Source organism: Lotus japonicus, chromosome 5, assembly GCF_012489685.1.
Source record: "Lotus japonicus ecotype B-129 chromosome 5, LjGifu_v1.2".
In the NCBI taxonomy this organism is placed as follows: Eukaryota; Viridiplantae; Streptophyta; class Magnoliopsida; order Fabales; family Fabaceae; genus Lotus; species Lotus japonicus.
Genome location: NC_080045.1, coordinates 18,825,210 through 18,838,065, shown reverse-complemented (window position 1 = coordinate 18,838,065; position 12,856 = coordinate 18,825,210). Strand labels below are relative to the sequence as shown.

At 40.4% G+C, this 12,856-nt stretch overlaps 3 protein-coding genes across 3 annotated transcripts; 2 read left to right on the top strand and 1 right to left on the bottom strand.

Annotated features, from left to right (window-relative positions):
• Nucleotides 1-353: 353 nt before the first annotated feature.
• Nucleotides 354-1,118, top strand: LOC130719238 (uncharacterized). Its single transcript, XM_057569869.1, has one exon. It carries the CDS (start codon nt 354-356, stop codon nt 1,116-1,118), a length of 765 nt encoding a protein of 254 aa, XP_057425852.1.
• Nucleotides 1,119-3,275: 2,157 nt separating this feature from the next.
• LOC130718088 (uncharacterized) lies at nt 3,276-4,801 on the bottom strand. Its single transcript, XM_057568554.1, has one exon. It carries the CDS (start codon nt 4,702-4,704, stop codon nt 4,174-4,176), a length of 531 nt encoding a protein of 176 aa, XP_057424537.1. The 5' UTR covers nt 4,705-4,801; the 3' UTR covers nt 3,276-4,173.
• A 5,335-nt stretch (nt 4,802-10,136) lies between these two features.
• LOC130721339 (uncharacterized) lies at nt 10,137-12,585 on the top strand. The gene is made up of 2 exons (XM_057572117.1): nt 10,137-12,026; nt 12,281-12,585. Exons 1-2 carry the CDS (start codon nt 10,868-10,870, stop codon nt 12,304-12,306), a joined length of 1,185 nt encoding a protein of 394 aa, XP_057428100.1. The 5' UTR covers nt 10,137-10,867; the 3' UTR covers nt 12,307-12,585.
• The last annotated feature ends 271 nt before the right edge of the window (nt 12,586-12,856 follow it).

Here is a 12,856-nt window from a genome sequence, read left to right as displayed (position 1 = left end):
TAGCTCTTCCATTGGGGGTGCAAGGTGGTGATGATGTGCTCGCATGGCCTCACACCACGACGGGACAGTATTCCTCTAAGACATGTTATAATTATGTGTACGGCTTGTTAGCCTTGGAGGTGGCTTCGTCCTCTTCCATAGCGAGATCGACGATGCAGCCCAAGCTATGGCGAAAATGCTGGGCAACCAACGTTTTACCACGGTGCAAGGAGACCACTTGGCGAGCTATTCGAGGATTTCTTCCGGTTTGTGATCAGCTATTTCGTCGTCATGTGGACACGGACCCGGGCTGCTCCCTTTGCGGACACGAGCGAGAGACCATTGATCATATCTTTTTGAGATGCCCGGCGGCCATGGCTATTTGGTATGCGTCTCCTCTCTCCCTTAGAGTTGAAAATTTTCCATCTTTCCAGGAGTTGTGGCAAACTATTCTCCAGCAGCAGGAACCAGAGGTGGTGGAGTGGTCCCAGACGTTGGTGTACAACATTTGGGATGTGAGGAATAGGGTGCTCTTTCGGAATGGACAGTTGGTGGTTGGAGATGTTATTGATCGTGCCGTGGGGATGTTGGCTCCAGCTTCTCCGGTGGTGCGTGAGGAGCGGGGTGGGACAAAGGCGGTGTGGGGGAGGCCACATGAAAGGGTGATTAAGCTAAATGTTGATGCTTCTTTCGTGGATGGCAAGGGGGCGGGGTTGGGGATGGTTGCTCGCAACCACCTTGGTGAGATTATGGTTGCGGCGACCTCTCACCCGATCCCAGTTCTCCCATCCCTCTTGACAGAAGCGAGCGGTTTTAGGTGGACTTTGCGATTGGTGATGGAGCTTGGTTTCCGGCGTGTTTGTCTAGAGACAGATTGTCTCCAGTTATATCAGTGGTGGCAGAACAGAACTGTGGGGAGATCTTACTTGGACACCATTGTTAGTGATTGTCGTTCTTTAGTTTCATATTTTGATGTCTTTTCTTTGTCATTTGTTAGACGTTCTAGTAATTCAGTTGCAGACTTTCTGGCTAAGAACGCTTCCACTTATGCGGATTGTGTATGGGTGAAAGAGGTTCCTGATGTCGTTTCTGGTTTGGTTGATTTGGATGTAATCGCTTCTAGGCTGGTTAGCCCTTAATAATATTTCAGTTCACTTTCAAAAAAAAAAAAAAAGAGGAAGAGAGATATATAATGAGAAAAAATAAATAGGAATGAGATGAAAAAGATAAAGCGCTATGAACGGTGGCCAAAACCCCAAAATAAATGTGAAAAAGAAAAACATAAGCTCGCATTTAACTTAATAATAATAATAATAAATTATTGATGTCTCTCTCGTACTTTGAATTTGCAAAGAGAAAGAATGAAGAGCAAGTTAATGTCGAAGATTATTTAAACTTTTTTTAAAACTAAAACTGTATTAATGTCATTCATAATGTAAATTGTCGCATACTTCATCTGTACCTTATTATACATGACTTTTTATAAAAATAAATTGTTCCTAAATATAAGTCACTTTCTAATATTTAAGAATTATCATCCTATTTAATTTATCTTCAATTCTTCATATTTACTATGAACAAATGTTAAGATTTCATGTATTAACTTCCACCGAGAAATTTATAAAAAACTAAATAAGAATAGTAAATATCTAGGAATTGATGGGATATCTAGTAACTCCAACGGAAGGCGTATGGGATATGCACATATCTAGGATATCATGGTGGATCAAAGCGTGGTGGAAAGAATGGTTGTATACACTAATGGATTTCCTGCAAAATTTTGATTCTATCAACTTAAAGAGAGGATCGGCCAAGATTCGCTTTACTACTTGGATTCCTCCAAACGTGGGGTGCTTGAAGTTCAATGTTGATGGATCCTCAAGAGAGAATCCGGGTTTGAGTGGAGTGGGAGGAATCCTGAGAAATTCTTCAAGGCAAGTTTGTGGGGTGTTCTCAATGAAGGTGGGTGTTTGTTGGGCGTATGAAGCGGAGGTAAAGGCGATCCTCCAAGCGTTACTGTTTTGTCGTGAGTTCCAAATTCGCCGTTTGGTGATAGAATCCGATTCCTCTCTTGCTGTGGGGTGGGTCTCTTCCCAGAACAACAGACCTTAGAAACTCTTGCAAGAATTAGTGCAGATTGATAGACTTATGGAGGAGGTGGAGTGTTTGGGGATCAACCACATTTTTCGCGAAGCTAACAACAAAGCTGACCATTTTGCAAAAACAGGTTGTGATAGGTCTAATGCTATTTGGGCATTTTTTCAAAGGTAATCCGTGAAGAGGTTGTCCAATACTATCTCTTATGGTAATACTTTAACTTCTGGTTTTGTATCCTCAGTCTCTCGGCACTGTTAGCTGTGTTTTCTGCCTCCAACTTTAAGCATCCCGTGGCTTTTCATAGAATAGTGGTTGCCTTTGCAATTGTCGAGGGGTTTGGAGATACTTTGGTGGTGAGGGATTGACCTTGTGACATTGCAATCTGAATTGGACCCTGGCACTGTGTGGCATTATCGGTTTATAGGTGTTGATGTTGCTGCTTGATTTGGTTGTGCTTTTATTTTTGCTTGTGTTGTTTTTCTAGCTACTGTTATGTTGCTATTGTAGTCCTTTATTTCTTTTAGTTATCTTAGCTTTGTCATTGGTTTATGTTTTATTCTCCCTTTTGGGAGAGTTTGTTCCCAAGACTATTTCTCCTATTATACTCCCTCCGGTCATATTTTTAAGTATGAAAGAGAAGAAAAATCTTGATCATTTTTATAATAACCAAATGAAAGTTTGAGTTATATTAATTATTTTTTTCCAATGATGCCCTTATTAATTCTAACTTGTAGAATGTGTCTCATTAATTATTCTCTCTTTACCACTTTCCAACACGAACAACAAAGGGTAATTTTGGAAGTTTATTTTGATTCAAGACAAATTTAATGCATTTTTTATAGTTTTACTACATTTCTTAAACTATGTGAATTTTTTTTTTGTTGCTTATAAATAGGACCGGATTGAGTAATATATATCTTTCTATTTTCAAAAAAAAAAAAAAAAGAGGAATGGCAATAAAAAGAATTAATTACAAATGACCTATATGTAAGAACAAAGGCAATAAATAAGAACCAGAAAGTAACAAAAATATGTTTATCTTCATACTGACACCACTATCATATTTGAGAAAAATAAAATATATGATAAATGAGATATTATAAAAAAGAAAATGAGTAAAAATGAAAAGAAAAAAAAAAGGTTTAAAAGCATTTTTGGCCCCTGATGTTTCAAATTTTTACAAATTCTGCCCTTACTCTATTTTTGTCAACGTTTCTACCCTCATGTTTTCAAGCATTGCACCGTCTACCCCTCCGTTAGTCAGGCTTTCTCAGGAGAGGTTCCTGAGTGGATTGGAGAGTGGATTGGAGAGATGAAGAGAAGTATTTGAAGTTGATGATGATCAAGGAAATGATATAATTTAAATTTGCTTGATGTATATATAAATTATGTATGTAACTAAACTGGTTAAATGCATGTTTTGCAACTTACAGGTCTTGAGTTTGAATCTCCCATGCCCAATTTTTCCAAATCAGTTCATTCCGTTAGTTTTTTAACGTCTGACTGACGGAGGGGTAGACGGAGCACTGTTTGAAAACATGAGGGGTAGAAACATCAACAAAAATAGAGTAGGGGCAGAATTTACACAAACTTAAAACGTCAAGGGCTAAAAGTGCATTTTAGCAAAAAAAAAAAAAAGAAAAAAAAAAATTGTGTGCAATGATCAAAAGTCAAAATCCCAAAATAAATGTGAAAAAGTAAAACGCAAACCCGCATTTAATTCAATAATAAATTTTTGTTGTCTGTGTCTCGTACTATGATTCTATGAATTTGTAGAGAAAAGAATGAAGAGCAATGATAAACCCCACAATCCAAACGCACTGCACTAATAAGCACTTTTCCATAGTAGTACGAATAAGCACTTTTCCAGTTTTCCTATTTTTCGCACAAACTTTACCCTTCCCTGTGACTCGCTCTTCGTTCTGCTTCCACTTCCATAGTCAAGAACCACACACACACAATTAAAATCTCAATCTAATACAATCTTAACGCTCTAAAATTAGTACCAGAAATTAATAAAAAATCAAACTCATATCATAATCATATTTACTTGGCTAATCAACTTGTTTAAGCATGAACGAGTCTGAACGTTCTGACTCAGCCAGCATTGCTTCTATCGTAACCCTGACTCGTCTCACGACTCGGCGAAGCGTCCGGTGTGAAGAAAGCAGGGGAAGCGCACGGAGTAGAAAACGGCGTCGTTTCGATAACCAACCCACCAATCGCCACCGTCACTTCATGAGGATCCTCCACCGCCATTGTCTCAATCAACGACGCGCTGACCACCGCCATGTCTTTCATCACCACCACCGCGCTGCACTCGACGGAGGAGCCGGTTTCCGACTCGACGCCCTCTCGCTCTTCCTCCTTGATCGTGAACAGCGCTCTCGAGGGGCCGTGTAGGGACTGCCATTTCTCCAGCTCAAGGTCTAGATCAGTCTCTGTCTGCGCCGGCGAAGAAGGGGACGACGAGCACGGAGGAGTAGCTTCCTGAGGCTCCACGCGCGCCGGCGGACGGAACCGACGACGGCGCTGCCACAGCACGTAGGCGATCTCGGCGATGAGGGCTGCGATAGTGACGGCGGTGATCACCGTGATCGCGGTGGCGAGCTTGTTCAGACCCATCATTGGGATTTGGGATGAAACCTAACGCGCCGCCGTTGCGTTGGTTCTTGCTTTGTAGTGTGCGGTGGTTGGTTTTGGACTTGGGCTCTGTTTAAACAATCCAAATGAAAGGGTGAAATGGGAATTCGAGGTTTTTAAGCAAAAAATTCACGCACAAAAGTAGAAAACCATTTTTTTCAATTACACGTGTCTAACTTGCCTTAAATAGTAAATAATTTTTATGGACAAATGTGATTAACATATTCACTAATTTACTCATGTTAGGAATTGTATTCACTAATTTACTTATATTATCTAATTGAAATTATTAATCTTCCTAAATGGACTATTTAACTTCGGGTAAGTTGGACAACTCAGTGAAAAATTAGTATTAAAACTCCAGCAATACACGGTTGAGAAATTGAAAAGGAGTTAATAATATTATAATTGAATTTTTTTTTTTTACTTTGGAAATCATTTAAATTTTCCTTCCAAGCTTGATCCCTATATTTTTCCCTTCCAACCTATATCTCCCAAACTATTATCACTTGAACTGTACCAAAAAAAACTATTACCACTTGAACAATCATTTGATGACATTATAATTGTTACTTCACATAATTTGAATTTTCAAAATTAGAAATAAATAATACTAAATTAATTGTGCTTGACATCTAATGGAATAATTCTTGGAATTTTAAAGAAATATGAAATTTTGTAGGTGTGATATTTTGTGGCATTTTTACTCCTTACATTCTCCAATATAATATAGTATTAGTATTGAATTCGTGTCATACACGAATTGGAATATGAAGGGTGCCATATAGGGCCACATCAATGATTTTATATTATATTCTAATACGCACCCTCACGCAAGAGCTTTTTGGGCTTGAAGCGTGGATAAATGCACAGGTTTGTCTATCATGTGCTTAATTAAATTTCATTTTTAATTACAAAGTGAGGGAAGCAAGGGTTGAACTCTAGACCTCTCGGCCATAGAGGCTCTGATACCGTGTCAAGCAACCACTTATCTCAAAATCTTAAGTTGTTGGGTTAGGACCATATCAATAACTTTATATTATATTCTAATAAAGGGTATGAATCATATACAGTAATTTATTTTCAAAATTAAAAAGTGACACCTCTTTAAGATAATACCCTTTATATGGTTCGGTTTTGAAAACAAAGAAATAAAGAACAATAGAGAAAATAATTACGTGTAAGAAATTGTTAGTTGTATAATATGGTTTCTTGGGTATTTATAATATCAAACCGTAGACTTTATTTTTAATCTTCGTAATAGTCTAATTATAAGAAATAAGAATTTAAGTTTGATTTCCACTGTCATTTGACATCATTAATTATTAGACTCATAAATCTACAATATTGTTAATAAATTTAAATTTGACTTTATATGTTTATTCATAAATGAGATTTAATTTTGTTAGAAAAGTTAATAGGCTAAAAAGCATTTTTGGCCCCTGATGTTTCAAGTTTGTGCAAATTCTGCCCATCTATTTTTGTTGATGTTTCTACCCCTCATGTTTTCAAACAGTGCACCGTCTACCCCTCCGTCAGGGGTAGACGGTGCACTGTTTGAAAACATGAGGGGTAGACGATGCACTGTTTGAAAACATGAGAGGTAGAAACATCGACAAAAATAGAGTAGGGGCAGAATTTGCACAAACTTGAAACATCAGGGGCCAAAAATGCTTTTTAGCCAAGTTAATAACTATAATTGCAAAATATTTGAACAAAATTTATTACATTCTACAATAAAAAAGATTGAGCTCAATTATTCGGGTCCCCCTAATATGCACCACTTTTAAAGATTGACTGGGGTAATTTTGCACCACTTTTAAAGTGGTGCATATTAGGGGGCACCCAATTATTCAGTACCTATCTATTTGTATCAATTTCTTACCATAATGTTAAGAATTCATCGTTTTAGAATTTTAAAATATTGATGAGGTGAAATAATAATTTAAAATATTTAAGAGATACATTAACTTTTGAAACGTTCAGTCCTTGGCAACTGTCGAGATTTTCACTATTAAGTATTAAGGACTTCTCCTTACAAGTATTATTGTACGTGTCTCTTTACTCACATGGAGTATTTGTTATCTTGTCTCTCTCTATGTATTGTTGAGTATTCTTTGAACCATTGCCTCTACATGCAAGAAGTATTATTTCTCCTGTCTCTTCAAGCACGTGGAGTATTATGTTACCACTGCCTCTCCGGGCATAACAAGTATTCTTTCTTCTACCTCTCCAGGCATATGAAATATTCTTTATCTTATCTCTCCAGGCATGTTGAGTATTCTTTCTCTCACATCTCAAAACATTGTTGAGTATTCTTTACCAAGCCTCTTCAGGCTCAACAAATATTCTTTTTCATGCTTCTTCAGCCACATTGATATGAATTGATTGCAGGCGAGAGTGCTATTCATACAGACTTATAAGATGTATACAGATATACAATAAAAATATAGAATCAACTCATCTCAAGTTTTATTGGATTGAGCTAATAAACGTTTGGTTTCTCTCAATCCTTTCCTAGAATAGACTTGATCATTTTGATGGATTGAGTTGAATGCTCTTTATCAAGGCCGATCTTCCGTATAGCATAGGCCTGAATGTCTTCGTTGAATGAGTTTTGTCTTACTATTCTTTATCTCACTTTTGCTCTTGCGGTTGAGGTCATTGGATATATGAGAGTGTAGAGCTGAACCTTCAACATCAGTGAATTATCCTCCTCTTCCTCCTCCTCCTCCACCATTGGTAAAAATGCATTTTCACATGTTTTAATAGTTTCGTGATTGTTTCAAAACCTCATGAACTCTTATGTGACCAGTTGTATATTCTGCGACGCAAGGATCTATGAAACATCACTCTTCGTTTTAACAATATATTTTCTTATCCATCTTATACATTTATCAATCTCTGTATTTTTCATCTTATTATATATAAATATATTTTTTTTCTCAATTTCTTTTAATCGCATTACAATTTTTGAAAATGTATAATGAGTATTTTCCAAATTTTACTCACTCTGTTTCAAAATATGTCATTTTAATTTTGCTCTATTTTTTAAAATACATGTTTTAAAAATCAAAAGCATTCGATCTCTTTTTTTTTCTTCATATTTACCCTCATTTAATATCACATCGCTCACTAATTACCTCATATTTCTACCTATCACAATTCTCACAATTTACTTAACATAACCATCATTTTCTTCCTTCAATACTCTTTTCTTTTCGGAAAGATTGTTATTTTAGCCACTCTCCAATTTTTCCAAAAAGTGTTGTTTTAGAAATCAATGCATTTGCGTGGACCTGGAAGGAAAGTGCCACAGGATGCTACTCTGTACGTGACGCGTATTCATGGCTCTGTAAGGCAGGGGAGGAAGATGTGCAGCCGGAGTCTTGGAAGTGGGTCTGGAAAATTAAGGTTCCGGAAAGAGTAAAATTCTTCATCTGGCTTATATTGCATAATTCGCTGCAAGTCAATGCTAACCGTTTCAAGTGCAAGATGACAAACTCACCTAATTGTCCTCGCTGCTCTATACAAATGGAGGATGAATTACACTGTCTTCGCGACTGTCCTCACGCTCGTGAAATTTGGCTTCGGGTGGGAGCCTTACGCTGGCGCAACTTTCTGACTGACAACCTCAACCAGTGGGTGAAGGAGCAGGCATGTGGGAGCAATAGCATTTTGTTTGTGGCAAGTCTATGGGGTTTATGGAAATGGAGGAACAATGGGGTTTTTGAGGAGGAGAGATGGAGCATAGACGAGGCATGGCGTAAAATAGCTTTCGACCACGATGCTTTCTTAAGAGCATTTTCTGCAGAGGATGATGCACAGGGACATAATTACATCAGGTCAGTATGGAAACCTCCTTTACAAGGGAGTATAAAACTGAATACGGATGGAAGTTGGAAGCAAGGTAGCAATCAGGTGGGGGGAGGTGGACTTTTCCGTGGCCCAGATGGAGTTTGGGTTCGCGGCTTTGTGTCTTTGGATATAGGGGACAACGCATTCCTGGCCGAGGTTAGAGCTCTTCGAGATGGTCTTCACATAGCTTGGGCACAGGGATACGGAGACATCATTGCAGAAATGGATTGCAAGGAGGTTCTGACAGAGCTAACCAACACAGCTAGCCACAGTTTTTTTCCCTATGTTAGGTGAGATAGCCTCTTTACTAAGACAACAGTGGAAGGTGCATGTGCAATGGATTCCCAGGGATTGTAATATGGCAGCCGATTGTTTGGCGCATATAGATGGGACAGCTAGTTCTAGTGGTTTACACATTCTTGAGAGACCCCCGGTGGAAGTTGAACCTTTCATCTTGAGGGACTCGTTTTCTTGCTTGTAGTTTCTTAGTTTTGTTAGTTTTCCGATGAATCAAAAAAAAAAAAAAAAATCAATGCATTTGTTGCATTTGTTTCTAACTTTTTTCATTTATACTCTCATTTAATAAATTTCCTCTCACTTATCACCTTTCATATTAACCAACCACAATTCTTCTCTACTACCTACATTCTTCTTTATCTAAGGTAGAATTTAATAGTTGTACATGTTATTAGTAAAATTAAACAAAGGTGTTTTAGTAATATTGTTGTACTATCAATAATTATCATCTTACTCTTTGTGTCATAATCGTAAATAATAGTCTTTCCAAAGCGATGGGAATACATCTAAACTTTAAATAAGAGGATTTCAGACTAACTATACATTAATTAATTAATGGACTTCAATTCCATATCTTTAATCAACATATATTTTGAACTAGAGGGAGGGAGTATTTGAAAAAAGAAAACCCCGAAGTTAGGGGCAGTGCTAGTAGGTTTGCATTGCTATGTGGTTGGGAGTAAGGTGGCAGGTGGCTAGTATGGAAAACGATATTTTTTTCTTGGAAATGTGGGTGTTATAATTGCGACCAGCCTTTTAATTTTTTTGGGTTAAACTAACTTTGAAAGAGATATCGAACTGTTCGTTTTCATTGCAAGGATGATGAAGGTTTTACCAAAAAAGAAGTTCGTGATGCTGATGATAGATGATGACCCTCAACAGCACTCTACACTACAGTACCCTCAAGTGATTTGGGACCACCACGGAGGATGCAGATTCCCAATTTGGGCCCGTGTGGTCAATGATTTATGGATTTAATACTTGTGAAAATCGACCAGGAAAAGATAAATATTTAGGTAGCAAATGAAACATGTCCATCATCCTGTGATTAATTTTTCATCTGTACAACAATTCAGCAAAGAGTTATTAACTTCAGCAACTTGAAGTTTCGAACCAATTATACTTATTGGGGATAAAATGCATTTTATTTTCTTCATTTCGATTTGTAATAAATTGAAGTCATATTGGGCCTTTGTGGTTTGTGATAGAATAGGAATGTTATGACTATTCTTCCTGTAATTATGCTGTAATCATGCTAGTCATATTAGGCATTAGTTTGACTTTAACCTATTCATTTTTGTATATATATTGAATGACTATCAATGAGAAAGGTACCAAATTATTTCCATATTCTTCCTATCTTACATGGTATCAGCTTCCTAAAGATCCTACCCTAATTCTTCCGCTGCAGCCGTCGCCGTGCTCTCCGCACCGCCGCCGCTGTCCTCTGCACTAGCCGCCACTGTGCTTTCCTCTCCAAGCACCACCGCCGCCGCTGTGCCTCTCACCCTCATTCTTCCCTCGCGCGCGCTTGGCCCACTACCTCCGCCGCACCTCCCAATTCCTCCCTTCTCCACGCGACCGGCCCACTGCCTTCGCGTTTTCTCCCTCCTTCCTTCTCCGTCGCCGCTGTCTCTGCAAGTTCCCAGCGTCGTCGTCCTCTTCGCGAGTTGTTCCTCTCTCGCAGGATACCAGCGCCGCCGCCTCCTACCGCCGCGCCGCCACTGCCCCTCGCACCGACGACCGCCACCCTTGCCCGCAGTCGCCGCCGCCCCTGGTTGCTAGCCTCTCGCGCCGCCAGCACACACACCCCGATCTGCGTTTCACTTGAACGCAAACCCGGGTCCAAACACCCATCACGACCCGACCCGGATCTGTTTCCAGCGAACCAGACCGAACCGGTTCGCTCAGCCCGGTTTGGCCAGACCGTCCGGTTCAGCCACCAGCAGTTAAAAAAAAAAAAAAATCTTATTAATTTTTTCTGCTGATTCTCATGGCTGATTCCACTTCCATCGATGCTTCCTCCACTCCTCCGGTGGTTGCCTCCGCAGCTCCTCCTCCGGCCCCGCCGGCCAAATCCGATTTTCACCCGGCCCTGACCGTTTCGAATATTAGGAATAACATTCCTATTATTCTTGACGTGGAGACTGACCGCTATGGCACCTGGGCGGAGCTGTTCCGCATTCATGCTCGTTCTCACAGAGTTTTGCATCACATTGTCCCTACTGCGGACAAACCACCTCCACCGGTGACTGATCCTGCCTATGAGCAGTGGGCCACTTTGGATGCTACGGTCCTTCAGTGGATTTATTCCACCATCTCTGTTGACCTGATGACTACTATCATGGAGCCTGGCTCCACTGCCTTCACTGCTTGGACGCATCTAGCGGATCTGTTTCAGGACAATCAGAACGCTCGTGCAGTCACCCTCGAGCAGGAGTTCTCTACTGTTCGCATGGAGGCATTCCCGACCGTCGCTGCCTACTGCCAGCGTCTGAAGACGCTTTCTGACCAGCTTCGTGATGTTGGTGCTCCTGTGAACAATCACCGTCTGGTTCTGCAGCTCATCTCCGGCCTCACCGATGCATACAGGGGTATTGCTACTTTGATCCGTCAGAGCAATCCGCTCCCCTCCTTTCATCAGGCTCGCTCCATGCTCACCTTAGAGGAAGCCAGTATGGCTAAGATGAAACCCCCTGAGTCTCATGCTGCCTATGTTGCTACTCAGCCGCGTTCTTCGGATGCCTCTTCTCAGAGTTCTGATCGCCGGACCTCCAACCATTCACGATCCCACAACTCTAAGGGTCGTGGTGGGAATCGTGGAAACGGTGGAGGATCCCGCAGTGGCACCTCTCAGGGCTCCTCTCCTCCGATGCCTCCTCAGCAACAGTACTTCCCCTACCAGCATTGGGGATGGGCTCCACCTCCATGGGCCATGCCTCCGTGCCCATATCCTACTTCTCAGTGGACTCGTCCTCCTGCTCCTCCTCGGCAACCTGGCATTCTGGGCCCGCGTCCTCAGGCTTATGCTGCTTCGGCCTCCTCCGTGCCCACTGATCTTGCCACTGCCATGCACACCATGACGCTTGCTCCTCCAGATAGCACCTGGTACATGGACACTGGAGCATCATCTCATGTAGCAGCATCACCAGGTAATCTCACGTCTTATTCTAATTTGAGTCATCTTAATCAGAAACTGTATGTTGGTAGCGGACAGGGTATTCCAATTCAGGGTTCTGGCCACACCACCCTACCTACCTCTTATAAAACCAAGCCTTTGTCCCTTTCCCATGTCTTGCACACACCACAAATTGTTAAAAACTTAATTTCTGTGCGACAACTCACTACTGATAACAATGTCTCTGTTTGTTTTGACCCATATGGTTTTTCGGTTATTGATTTTCAGACGGGGATTCCACTCATGAGATGTAATAGTCCTGGCGACCTATACCCAGTCACTCCGTCTTTTCCATTTGCTGGTATAGCTCAGAGTCTCTGGCACAGTCGTCTTGGTCATCCCAGTTCTTCTGCCTTGCGGTATCTACGTAGTAATAAGTTCATTAGTTATGAGCTTTTGAACTAAAGTCCGGTTTGTGAGTCTTGTGTGTTTGGCAAACATGTTAGGTTGCCATTTGTTTCTTCTAATAATGTTACTGTGATGCCTTTTGACATTTTACACAGTGATCTATGGACTTCTCCTGTTTTATCGTCTGCTGGTCATCGATTTTATGTTTTATTCTTGGATGATTTCACGGATTTCTTGTGGACGTTTCCTTTAAGTAATAAATCTCAGGTTTTTGAAATGTTCACCTCTCTGTCAAATCAAATCCGCACGCATTTTTCCCAAACTATAAAATGTCTTCAATGTGATAATGGGCGGGAATTTGATAACAAATCTTTTCATGATTATTGTGCTGCTAGTGGTCTTATTTTCCGTTTCTCCTGCCCACATACATCATCTCAAAATGGCAAGGCAGAACGC